The sequence below is a fragment of the Rhinoraja longicauda genome, chromosome 12 (genome assembly GCF_053455715.1).
Source record: "Rhinoraja longicauda isolate Sanriku21f chromosome 12, sRhiLon1.1, whole genome shotgun sequence".
NCBI classification, from domain to species: Eukaryota; Metazoa; Chordata; class Chondrichthyes; order Rajiformes; family Arhynchobatidae; genus Rhinoraja; species Rhinoraja longicauda.
In genome coordinates this window covers 29369794-29382463 of record NC_135964.1, presented here as the reverse complement: position 1 = coordinate 29382463, position 12670 = coordinate 29369794, and the positions used below count along the sequence as shown (strand labels likewise).

General features: G+C 42.7%; 1 protein-coding gene across 2 annotated transcripts in view; it reads left to right on the top strand.

The window, feature by feature from the left end:
* vwa8 (von Willebrand factor A domain containing 8) overlaps window positions 1–12670 on the top strand; it is a 207607-nt gene that overhangs the window by 129837 nt on the left and 65100 nt on the right. For both annotated transcript variants that reach the window (XM_078409361.1, XM_078409360.1), the window contains exons 26-28: window positions 3521–3672; window positions 11372–11480; window positions 11710–11848. In XM_078409361.1, coding sequence (XP_078265487.1) covers window positions 3521–3672; window positions 11372–11480; window positions 11710–11848 — 400 coding nt within the window. The remainder of the gene's footprint in view (window positions 1–3520; window positions 3673–11371; window positions 11481–11709; window positions 11849–12670) is intronic.

Below are 12670 nucleotides of genomic sequence, written 5' to 3'. Positions count from 1 at the left end.
CACAATTAATTTTCATTTACGTCAGATAAAGTAAACTATTGAAGAGAAGGAATAATTAAACTGAAAGAGCCATCTCGTTTAATTCTAGATTTACTGAAAGGCAGAAAACTGCAGCTGGAATCATATTGTTCGGATGCACTACAAAAATGTTTCTACTTTAGGGAACGTCTCTGCATTTCCCTTCATTGCAATAAACATAATTGTATGTGCAGCTTTGGACCTCAACAAACATTACCAAAAGCAGATAAAATACTTTGAGACATATTAAGAGGTGTTGTTTTAATCATGCTTAGTCAGTTCTGAGTTGGTATCATGGTCAGAATTACGTGAATGATACCCTAATATCCTCAAGTATTAATGAAAGCAGTTAGATAACAATAAAATGTGACAGAAAAGCATTATCAGTGCAGCAAATAATGACTTAATCTAATAATGCTCGTGTTCCTGAAAAACCTCATGAAATGTAAATTTATATGAGATGAGAATACTCAGCATTGCATGGCTTATCTATATAATCAAATCTAGTCATCACCACAGTCACAGCGGTGTGCCCAACCATTAACAGTACAGGCATCCCGCACTTGGTCTGCAGAACAATAAATGTTATACCACTTCCTGTTTATCAAAATTTCATGAGGTTTCCATTCAGACGTTTTCCATATCCCAAAGCATGATGGAATTCTTGTTATTTCCATGGGTCATGCCCACAAGAGAACTATCAAAGATGCCTGGGTTGAAACCTAACATATTGCTTCTTGTTTACCTGCTGAAAACATGACCCCAATTTCAAGCAATAAGCTTCAGCTGCAAGCAAAACCAGGCGCTCATTTTATGAGGCTCTTCAAGGTTATAAGTTATATTTAACTCTGAAGGAAATATTTATTTTTGTTTCCCTGATATCAGTAAGTTTAGTTTCCCTGATCTCATCAGTAAGTTTAGTTAGAATAGCAAGCAAAAAGCAGTTTACATTTGGAGCACTTAGAATACATTCAGAGATTCTCTCAAAGCAACTAATAAATTGCAAACAAGCAGCAAACTCCGCATTAAATACATGAGCTGAATGTCAATTTAATTTTGATGTTGGACAGAAAATGTTGATTGGGAGAACTCTTTTGCATATCTTCAAATAAGAGGTCTGCTGCATAAAGCTGAGAGGGTAGACAGGCTGTTGATTTAATGTGCCATTAAGAATCAAGTCAAGAGTATTTAATTGTAATATGTACCGACAACAGACAATGAAATTCTTACTTGAGGCAACTCGGATAATATATAATAATCAAAAATACAATAAATTAATATTATGGTAACCAGAATAGTGCAGAAACCGAAGTCCGTAGCACAACGAGAGATACAGTCCATAGTTGCTAAAGTTAGTGTTGTGTAGTGTGCAAGAACCTGATGGTTGCTGGGAAGAAGCAGTTCTTGAACCTGGTGGGATCACTGATTTCAAGCTCCTGTAAATTCTTCTCATGGCAATACTGAAATGAGAGAGTGGCCAGAAATGGAGGACATTGGTTGCTTTTTAAAAGCGACACCTCTTATAGATTCCTTTGATGGTGGGTCAGTCCCTGTGACGGACAGTGTCTACGATTCTTTGTAGTCTTCTTCATTCTTTATGTGCGGCACGGTGGCACAGTGGTAGAGTTGCTGCCTTATAGCACTTGCAGCGCCAGAAACCCAGGTTTGATCCCGACTACAGGTGCTATCTGTACGGAGTTTGTACGTTCTCCCCATGACCGCGTGAGTTTTCTCCGAGATCTTCAGTTTCCTCCCACACTCCAAAGACGTACAAGTTTGTAGGTTGATTGGCTTGGGTTTGTATACTTGGTAGAAGTGTAAATTCTCGACAGTGTGTGTGGGCTTGTGTTAATGTGTGAGGATCGCCTGATGTACGTGTGTAAGAAGGAACTGCAGATGCTGGTTTACACCGAAAGGTACAAAATGCTGGAGTAACGGCCATTCAGGTGGCATCTCCAGGGAAAAGGAATAGGTGATGTTTTGCATCGAGACCTTTCTGTTCATTTCGACCAAGTGCAGAGAGGAGAGCCAAAGAGATTGCATCATCTGGTGATCCATTGTGGATCGCAATGCAGTGGGTCCAGGTCCTTACTAAGGCAGGTGGTGATGTGTATCATAACCAACGTCTCAAAGCACTTCATCATCACAGACTTCAGTGCGAATGATCGGTTGTCATTGAGTCATGTCACATTGCTCTTTATGGGCATCAGTATTGTTGAAGCCTTTTGAAGCCGGACATTGTCCCTGATATTCATTGCTCCCCGAACACTATGCTGAATTGACAGCTTACCTTATGTGATCAATTTGTAAAATCTAATTTTGCATGCAAAATATTTAATCAGCAGTGAGTGTTACCAACTGAGGTTAATGAAACTATTTTACAATTTCAAGATATCCTTTCACAATATCCTATATGTCATCAATTTTGCAATTTCAAGATAGCCACTTGAACAATTCAAGATATTCTTGGTTATGTCTTGTCCTACATATTCACCCAAAGTTTGCTGCAATGGTGTTATTCGAATAATAAGCCATGTGAATTGAACTGTTTTATCACCTTTAAAATCTTATTGGTTCAGTTCTGAATTATGTCTCTAATATGTTTTAACTGTGCTGTATCTCAAGAGGTTTCATTGGCAGAGGAACTTGTAACCCAGTTAATACTGAGCACTATTTTCATGCACAATGTATTTATTACTGTAATGCCATAATAATGAGAAATCTCATCCCAAACCTCCTGAATGTTCTGCCTTATGGGTGTCCTTCATGTTAACCAGTGAAAATAAAGAATGGGGAAGGAAACTGACTAAAAGACAACAAAGGAATTATGGATAAATTTAAGAATTAAATTTGTTGCAGAAAGAGAAAAAAGAGGGAAAGAAAGAGTAGTTTAAGACAGACCAAAATTAAGTAGGAAAAGACCAAGCAGTTGCATTGGGGAATTTCTGCATAGGTCTTTGAGGTTAATGCGATTGAAATTCTGACTGACACAATAAATGAAATCCATAGCCAAATTTGCTCGTGCATGGTAATCTAAAATTGGATTTCTTAAAGAAAGCTTGTTTCTATTTCTGGTGGTCGAATTTGTTAGTTCACAATTCTTATATGAGTTTTAGGGCTATTATTTTATCGGTTGAGTTCTGTTTTATGTTTCCAATATGTTTTAACTGTGCTATATCTCAAGAGGTTTCATTGGCAAAGGAACCAGTAACCCAGTTAATAATGAGCACTATTTTTATGCACACATCATTAATTCCTTTAATGGATAATTGTGTCTAATTTTAAGCACAATACTGGTTGTTTAATCAGAGACCAGAGGGATTATAATTAAAATGTGCATCTAATTTTCAGAAATAGTGCACGTAATTTTCAGAAATAGGGCACATCTGTTTCTCATGAAATAATTCAAGTTGAAGTACAAACTGGATCAAAGTTCAAAACGCATGTAGGTTTTTGTTTGATGAAAATTTTCAGCACTCTTATATTTGTTCTATTTTTACAGAAATTCCCCACTGAGGGTCTTGCAAATGTGGTCCGGAATGTGTTTGACTTTGATTCCTACAATGGCGAAATGCGTGAAATCCTAATCAACACATTGCATAAGCATGGAATTCCAATAGGAGCCAAGCCTACCAATGTACAGCTGGCCAAGGAGTAAGCTCAATATGTTAACTTCTAAATGAACTGAAAAGCCAATAATGCATTTTTTACTGGTGCTTATCATATGCTGCTCATCACTCAGCGATCACCAGAGTTGGATTGAGCTTTCAACTCTTGTAATTAATGATCTTAGATTGTCACCAATTGTTTCATAGACAACTTAACTTGGGCACATGCAAATTATATACAATAAAGGGAAATATTTGTTTCTTCACTGGGGTTTGTGTGTCTGTCCTTGTTTTAGAAGCAACTGACATTTATAAACCATCGCATGTCACAATGTTTTGGACCTCTAATGGTCTGAAGTAAGTGGAAGAAATGCTGGACACTTTTATTGTACAGCACTTTCTGTAACCTAAAAAATTACTTTCTAATGCAAATATTCTGCTGCAATCTACAAAGGCTTAACTATCCAACATCACCTTTGTGTACAAATGTCTTAAAAGGAGTGACCCAGAATTGTAGTTAAGTATTTTTAGCCTATATATATATATATATATTAATGTCTAATTTTATTACTGCCACAGTAAACAGAAAGAGAAGAAAAAAGTATTTTTCTTAAAATGGATGACAGAAAATTATTTTTATTTATCTCCGTTAAATGTTTGGGTATGGTTTCTGTTATCAACTGCTTGCAGTTCCAATGCAATTGACAGCCCTAAATATCTGGAGCTGGAATACTTGAAGCTCGATTAGCAACTTGAGCGAAAACAGATATCCTGGTGCAATTGGGGTGCTAAACTCCAACAGAAAGTATGATGGGACACTCAACATATTTTCTGCTTGTGCCATTGATTGCTGAGGCCAACAATCAGATCAATGGGCTAACTACAACCAGCATGAACAAACTGGAAAGGGCGGAGCAATCTCCGAACAAACCACTGAGTGCTGTTAACCTGGCGTGGGTGGGAGAAATTTGGAAGAAGATGGGGAAGGAACCTACAACCAAGTAATATCCCATTCCTGAAGGGGAAACCATATTGAAAGCACTGAAACCACACCGGTGTCTCAAGAACTTCCACCACGCATACGCTAGTTGCTACTAACATGAAAAGGCTTGGCCCCTGGTAATTTCTAGCATGCTAGAGGTGGTCTAGTTTTCAGCTAGTGATTCCAGAAATTGTGGCTGCATTTAGAGTTTACAGCACAGAAATAGACCACTTGACTTTTGCGACATTGATGCTCCACCCCAGCCTCTGCCACCAGAGTTACTGCATATTCTTACACTGCTGTCTCCTTCCTGTATCTGAACAGCTTTCTCTTGGATATCCAAGCTGATTGCCTCAACTATAGCAATGATGATTATTAAAAATTACAGCAGGTTATTAACAATCAGCTGGGCAAGTGGGCTGAGGAATGGTTAAAGGAGTCTAATACAGATAAGTGCTAGGTTGCATTTTGGGAAGTCAATCCAGGGCAGAACCTACATAGTAAATGGCAGGGTCCTGGGAAGTGTTGTGGACCAGAGGGATCGAGGAGTGCAAGTTCATAGTTCCTTGAAAGTTCCTTGAAAGGTAGATAGGGTGGTCAAGAAGTCTTTCGGTACATTGGCTTTCATCAGTCAGAGTATTGAGTACAGAAGTTGGGATGTTATGTTACAGCTGTACATTGGTGAGGCAACATTTGGAGTACTGAATTCAGTTTTGGCAACCCTGCAATTGGAAGGATGTTGTTAAGCTGGAAAGAGTGCAGTGAAGATTGATGAGGATATTCCTGGGACTTGAGGGGCTGAGCTTTAGGAAGAGGTCAGGCAATATTCCTTGGAGTTCAGGAGGATGAGGGGGTGATCTCATAGAGGTGCATAAGATCATGAGGGTAATAGATAGGGTGAGTACAGAGCCTTTTACTCAGATTCGGGGGATCAAGAATCAGAGGACATAGGTTTAAGGTGAGTGCGGAAACATTTAATAGGAATCTGAGGGTAATATTTTTGTACAGTGGGTGGGGGTATATGGAACGAGCTGCCAGAGGTAGTTGAGGCAGGTACAATTACAACATTTAAAAGACATTTGGACAAGTACATGATTAGGAAAGATTTAGAGGGATATGGCCCAAGTGCAGGCAAGTAGGACTTGTGTAGATGGGGCATCTTGGTTGGATTTACAAGTTGTGCTAAAGAGCCTGTTTCCGCACTCTTATCTGGGTGAAGTGCTCAGTTTCCAAGAAGGGCATTAAATTGGTTTCTTGCAGTGTGGTGTCACCTGCAGGCCATTACCTGCAACTGCAGCATATATTCTGATTTTTTTAATTGTCTCTTCAATTTACGGTTTGGAATTTCTCCGAGGGAAGTAACTTTTTAACGTCTTTGACTAAATGGGCCGTCTTTCTTGCGTGGTCTTGGATTTTCCAACAAGATGAAACATCCTCCCCCGATCCATTCAAGACCACTCCAATCCGTTCATGTTTCAATCAAGTTCTCTCATATTCTAAACACCCATAAAGACAAACCTCGTTAAATAATTCACTCCTTCCAGGTATTAGTCTAGTAAATCATCTTTGAACTGCTTCCAAAGCCTTGACATTCTTCCTTTAATGAGAGTAGTACAGTACTCAGTGCTCCAGATGTGGTCAATACTGATGTCCAATATAATCTCCCTCCTTTGTACATAACAAACTAAGAATGAACATGTGTTAGTTAGCCCACAGAAATGTGAATAACTGAAGGATTGAGACTGGGTGAAGGAGAATTTAGAGAGGTTAGTCCTGGATGTGGGTTTTGCTTCTACCCACTTTTAGGAAAATAGTAGAGTGGCAAACTGATGATGTGCCAGAAGGGATAAATAAAAGTAAATATCCCTGTGGACTGACCAGATGTTGAGTGAAAATAACAACCAAAAATCAAGCAGATTGGGAGGATATTCTACTGACCTGCTAAAGTGAAGCAGATTGATATGAGTTAGAGGCACACATCCCAAAAGGACAAGAGCAGTTGAATAAAGGACAAGCGCAGTTGAATAAAATACACTCGAAGTCAACAAATGTAAATGCAAAGTAAAGATTCCACAGAGCAGGCAAGAGAGAACTTAGAAGGGAAAACAAATAAAGAAGTAAGGCTGCAAAACTAAAATATGATATAAACTAGAGAAGTAATATCAAGCCGTATGCTGACAGTCCTTGCTTGTATATTAAGACTAAGAAACACCTTTGTGGGGTGTTGAAGGATGTTGAGGACTTGCAAAATCATTTTCTATCAGTATTCACCGTAGAGAAAGAACCAGTGTATTGGAAGTATAAGGAAAACAACTAACATTAATTTCCTGATATCCTGATGCAGTCTTGACCCAAAGCAACGACATAGAAACATAGAAACATAGAAACATAGAAAATAGGTGCAGGAGTAGGCCATTCGGCCCTTCGAGCCTGCACCGCCATTCAATATGATCATGGCTGATCATTCAGCTCAGTAGCCTGTACCTGCCTTCTCTCCATACCCCCTGATCCCTTTAGCAAAAAGGGCCACATCTAACTCCCTCTTAAATATAGCCAATGAACTGGCCTCAACTACCTTCTGTGGCAGAGAATTCCACAGACTCACCACTCTCTGTGTGAAGAAATGTTTTCTCATCTCGGTCCTAAAAGACTTCCCCCTTATCCTTAAGCTGTGACCCCTGGTTCTGGACTCCCCCAACATCGGGAACAATTTTCCCGCATCTAGCCTCTCCAACCCCTTAAGAATTTTATATGTTTCTATAAGATCCCCCCTCAGTCTTCTAAATTCCAGCGAGTACAAGCCCAGTCTATCTAGTCTTTCCTCATATGTAAGTCCCGCCATCCCAGGGATCAATCTGGTGAACCTTCTCTGTACTCCCTCTAAGGCAAGAACGTCTTTCCTCAGGTTAGGAGACCAAAACTGCACACAATACTCCAGGTGCGGTCTCACCAAGGCCCTGTACAACTGCAGCAGAACCTCCCTGCTCCTAAACTCAAATCCTCTTGCTATGAATGCCAACATACCATTCGCTTTCTTCACTGCCTGCTGCACCTGCATGCTTGCTTTCAATGACTGGTGCACCATGACACCCAGGTCACGTTGCATCTCCCCTTCTCCCAATCGGTCACCATTCAGGTAATACTCTGCTTTCCTGTTCTTGCCGCCAAAGTGGATAACCTCACATTTATCCACATTATATTGCATCTGCCATGCATTTGCCCACTCGCCTAATCTATCCAAGTCACTCTGCAGCCTCCTAGCATCCTCCTCGCAGCTAACACTGCCACCCAGCTTCGTGTCATCCGCAAACTTAGAGATGTTGCATTCAATTCCCTCGTCCAAATCATTAATATACACTGTAAATAACTGGGGTCCCAGCACTGAGCCTTGCGGTACCCCACTAGTCACTGCCTGCCATTCCGAAAAGGACCCGTTTATTCCTACTCTTTGCTTCCTGTCCGCCAACCAATTTTCTATCCACCTCAACACTGAACCCTCAATACCGTTCCTAACCCACGACAGTTCCTAACTTCCTCTTTCACCTCAGATGCTGTTCAGCCCTCTGGATTTCTTCAGCAGTCTGATTTAAAAATAATCTAGGTTTCATCCTCTGCAGTCATTTGTGTCTCTAACTAACATCAACATCAACCTTACCCTGCCCCTCCCTCCAGTTATACCCCATCGCCATCTCTCTTGCTTTATGTTGTATGCAATGATCTTCTTATCTTAGTTAGAGAATCCCAGGCCTTCAGAATCCTTTCAATGAAGAAGTTGGAAGCCTATTTCAGCCTAAGAAGCAATCAATCAAGCACCTCCTCCAAGGCAAGTGCTGAGTAGTTCAGGTGTTGTCCCACCAAATCCATGTATAAATACAAGATTTCCTCACTCTTGGAAGCTAACAATTGATTTTCCCTCCTTTTTGCAACTGTACATGCATTAACATTCTGTGATTTGTGTACCGGTACAAACAAATCTCTTGCATACCAATAGAATGGAGATCAATAGATTTCAGGATACTAAGGGATTCGATGAATCTGCAGTGATGTGGAACTGATGTTAAAGGACAGCCCCGATCTTGATGAAAGAGCTCAAAAGGTCAGATGACCAACTCCTGCTCCTAATTTTTATGGTTATGTCTGCACCCATTTGCAAACTCTCCAAACAAGGTTTTGTCAGGTCAGCTAATTTGATGCATTGCATTCTGTTCCTTCATTGAACTTTTTGATATGGATTATAATCTGTATTGCTCAAGCAGTGATCTTGTGGTTTCGACCCCATAGTTTTAAAACCACTTGATGGTTTAGTTATGATCTTTCAAAATCCTTGTGATTCAGAATTCTTCCCTCAGATTCTCTGTTACTTCCATCACTTAAAGGGCCTGTCCCACTTAGGCGATTTTAAGGCGACTGCCGGCGATTAGGCTGTCGCAGAACGTTCGCCGGGGTGTCGCGGGCATGATCGTGAGGAGTCTTCAATGAATCGTAGCGGATCTCGGCGCGTCGCGGAAAAAAATTCCAGATAGTAATTTCTTTGCGACAGCTGGCTTGTCGCCAGGTATCATAGCTTATTGCGGGCGCTGTCGCATGCTGTCCCCAGGTTTGCTAGGTTGTCGCAGATGCACGTAATATTAAATTAAGAAAAGGCATTTGAAGATACCAGAAGATAGTTTTGTTTAACCAATTTATTTACCGTCAGGACATTTGACAGGTAGATTGGAGGCGACAGTTTGACGGTCAGGTAAGCGTGGAAATTTTGCGATGTTTCCGAAGACGGTGTAATCTCTTAGCGAGGTGCTAGTTTCACAAAAAAACAACTTGTATCGACCTGACTCGGCATTGTCGTGGTCATTGTCTAGGGTAAAAGAAAATTTCGGCAATCTGCTACGACTTTGACAGTCGCCTTAAAAATTGGGTAACTGGGACAGGCCCTTAAGAATGGGTGGAGTTGGTTTGCAGAGAAGAAATAATATCAGAACATTATTTTATGAGAACTTAAGGGCAGCATGGTGGTGAAGTGGTAGAGTTGCAAATTGACAGCGCCAGAGACGGATTTGATCCTGACTACGGGGGCTCTCTGCGAAGGAGTTTGCACGTTCTCCCTGTGACCTGCGTGGGTTTTCTTCGGGAACTCCAGTTTCCTCCCACACTCCAAAGATGTACAGGTTTGTAGGCTAATTGGCTTGGTAAAATTGAAAGTTGTCCCTGGAGTGTGTAGGATAGTGTGAGTGTGCGGGGATCGATGGTCAGCGCGGACTCGGAGGGCCAAAAGGCCTGTTCCCATGCTGTATCTCTAAACTACGCTAAACTCAACTAGTGTTGAATTAAATAAATAATTAGGACGCTTGCTTGCCAACAGCCAAGGATGGATTTGAATCCCAGGTCCAGTAATAAAATGGCTCTTTGTGCTAGAACTCAATTTTTTTTCTGGAAGATTAGATGGTGAGAAGAAAATCTGAAAAACTGCCTGTTTAAGAGGTTGACTCAGTGCTGTTTGCCAAAACTGATGCTGCTGCAAACCCCCTGCAGGCTGAGTTATTTGGTGATTTATTGGACTCGACCCGTCTGATAACCGAGGTACAATAAAATATAATGTCCCCGAAATACCTGGCTCCTTGCCTTTATTTCGGGTCTTTATCGACGCGCAACATTGGTGACCTCGACGGTCCATTCATATTATGATGGGCACAAGAGCAAAAGCCGACCGCCCGTCTGGCTCGCAGGCCGACCAGGCCCCAGCTGTCGACGCGGTAGGAATCAAGCTCCCGACCTTCTGGACCACCCTGCGCCGTGACGCCCACCGGACGCCACTCCAGAGGCCGTATGAGGGCCCGTACCGGGTGCTGGAGCACGGACAGACAACCTTTGTCTTGGACATGGGGGGCCGGCCGGAGGCCGTGTCAATTGACCGCCTGAAGCCGGCCCACTTAGACATCGACCAACCGGTGCGGGTTGCCCAGCCTCGGCCACGAGATCGCCCCCCTTTGCGGGTCCCACCACCTGTCCCTCCAACTGTGCCTCCGCCGGCCCCTCTGTCGACCGATTACCGTACGCGGTCCGGTCGGGTTGTGCGACCACCAGTGCGTTTCGTGCCTCCGGTTCTGGGGGGGGTACTGTGGCGGCTCCCAAGGGTCGGGCCATACTTCTACCGACCCCTCGGCACGGGAATGGACCAGTCCAGGGAGGCGGTCCGGTACCAGGTATATAAGGACAAGGTTTTGGGCGCGAAGCCATTCCGGCAGACTCGACCCGTCTGATAACCGAGGTACAATAAAATATAACGTCCCCAAAATACCTGGCTCCTTGCCTTTATTTCGGGTCTTTATCGACGCGCCACATTAACAATATTTAAAAGACATTTGGACAGTTGCATGGATAGGAAAGGTTTTGAGGGATATGGGCCACATGCAGGCCGGTCGGAGAGGTGTAGATAGGGCATCTTAGTCAGCATGGGCAGGTTGGGCCGAAGGGCCAATGCTGTATAACTTAATGCCATAAAACTCGTTGGGACAGCCTAAAGTTGTGGAAGGTGCTCTTAATGCAAGTATCTCTCCCTCCCTTCCTTTCTCCTTTTGTCTCTCTCTTCAACCATCTTTCCCACCAGCATCAATGCAGTCCTGTGACAGTTTTTGTTTGTGTTGTATTTGGAGCTGATCTGATACTCTGCTGTCGGGTGTATCAGTGAATATTATACTTACAGTGTCTGGAAAGGAATGTGTTTGCAAGTTGTGAAGTTACAATGTTCTAACTTGCAGTCGTTTGACAGGTTACCTTTGCCAGAATGTAAATTATTCAGCCACTGGACTTTCAACCAACCAGAAAATGCCAACTGCAAGATTCTTTGCCCAACAGAGTCACGCCAAACAGTCATAAAGGTTTGATTTGCTTTTCTCTTTCTGCGCTATGTAGCTATTTATGTTTTGGTGAGAGGTCAACAACCTGAAATGTTGAACTTGGCAGATGATGCAGCTGAGTTTGGCTTTGTCATGTCCAAAGACACCCATAGAGAAGTTGCATGAGCAGGCCATGTGCTGGCCCACCTGTGCCACTCAATTATGTATTTTGCTCTGAGAGAGGTGTCACTATTTGTCTTTTTGTTTATAGGGCCCTGTGTACGTGAAGGTTCAGGGGTATGCCCTGGAACGGCATGAATCACGGGGACTGAACTTTACAGAGGAGTATGCCCACTGGACAATTCCCCTGAATGAAGTTGATATTGTTTGTGATGTCACTACAGTCAAAGGTAATGCACCTTTACCCCACAAACAGCAAAAAGTTTAACTTCTTTCAACTGGTCTGATCTACAATATTCTTATCATCTATATACTAAAGCTCTCATTTGTTTGTTTGTTCCTGAACCACAGCCAAAACAGTACACGATTGCGCGATAATTTTAGGCCCACCTTACTCACCGTCGTCCCTTTGGTGCTAATGGAAGAAGTTTCATTGAAATCGGTGTTATATTTTAAAAGTTATTCACATTTTAAAGTTTATATCTATCTCCTAGGCAGGGAGGGAGGGGGTGGAGGGAGGGGAGGGAGGGAGGATAAGGGGGGTTGAGGGGGATGGAGGTTGGAGGGAGGGGAGGGGGATGGAGGTTGGAGGGAGGGGAGGGGGGTGGAGGGAGAGGGTAGGGGGAGGGTGGGGAAGGGGGAGGGGGGGAGGTAATAGAGGGAAGAGGGCGGGCGGGGGGGGGGGGGAAGGAAGGTGAGGGTGCTGCACCAATGCAGGTTTGGGCCCAACAGGTCCTCTTGGTCGACTTCTCCAACTTTAGATAGCTCCTCTGTCCCTCCCTTCCCCTCCTCCTTCCCAGATCTCCCTCTATCTTCCTGTCTCCACCTATATCCTTCCTTTGTCCCGCCCCCCTGACATCAGTCTGAAGAAAGGTCTCGACCCGAAACATCACCCATTCCTTCTCTCCCGAGATGCTGCCTGACCTGCTGAGTTACTCCAGCATTTTGTGAATAAATCCTCTTGGTCTAGTTGGTTTTAAAATTCCTTTGATTTTTTTTGCAAGCCTTTTTTACTTTTAGCAAACTTCTACTTTGAAGAAAGGGATCAAATT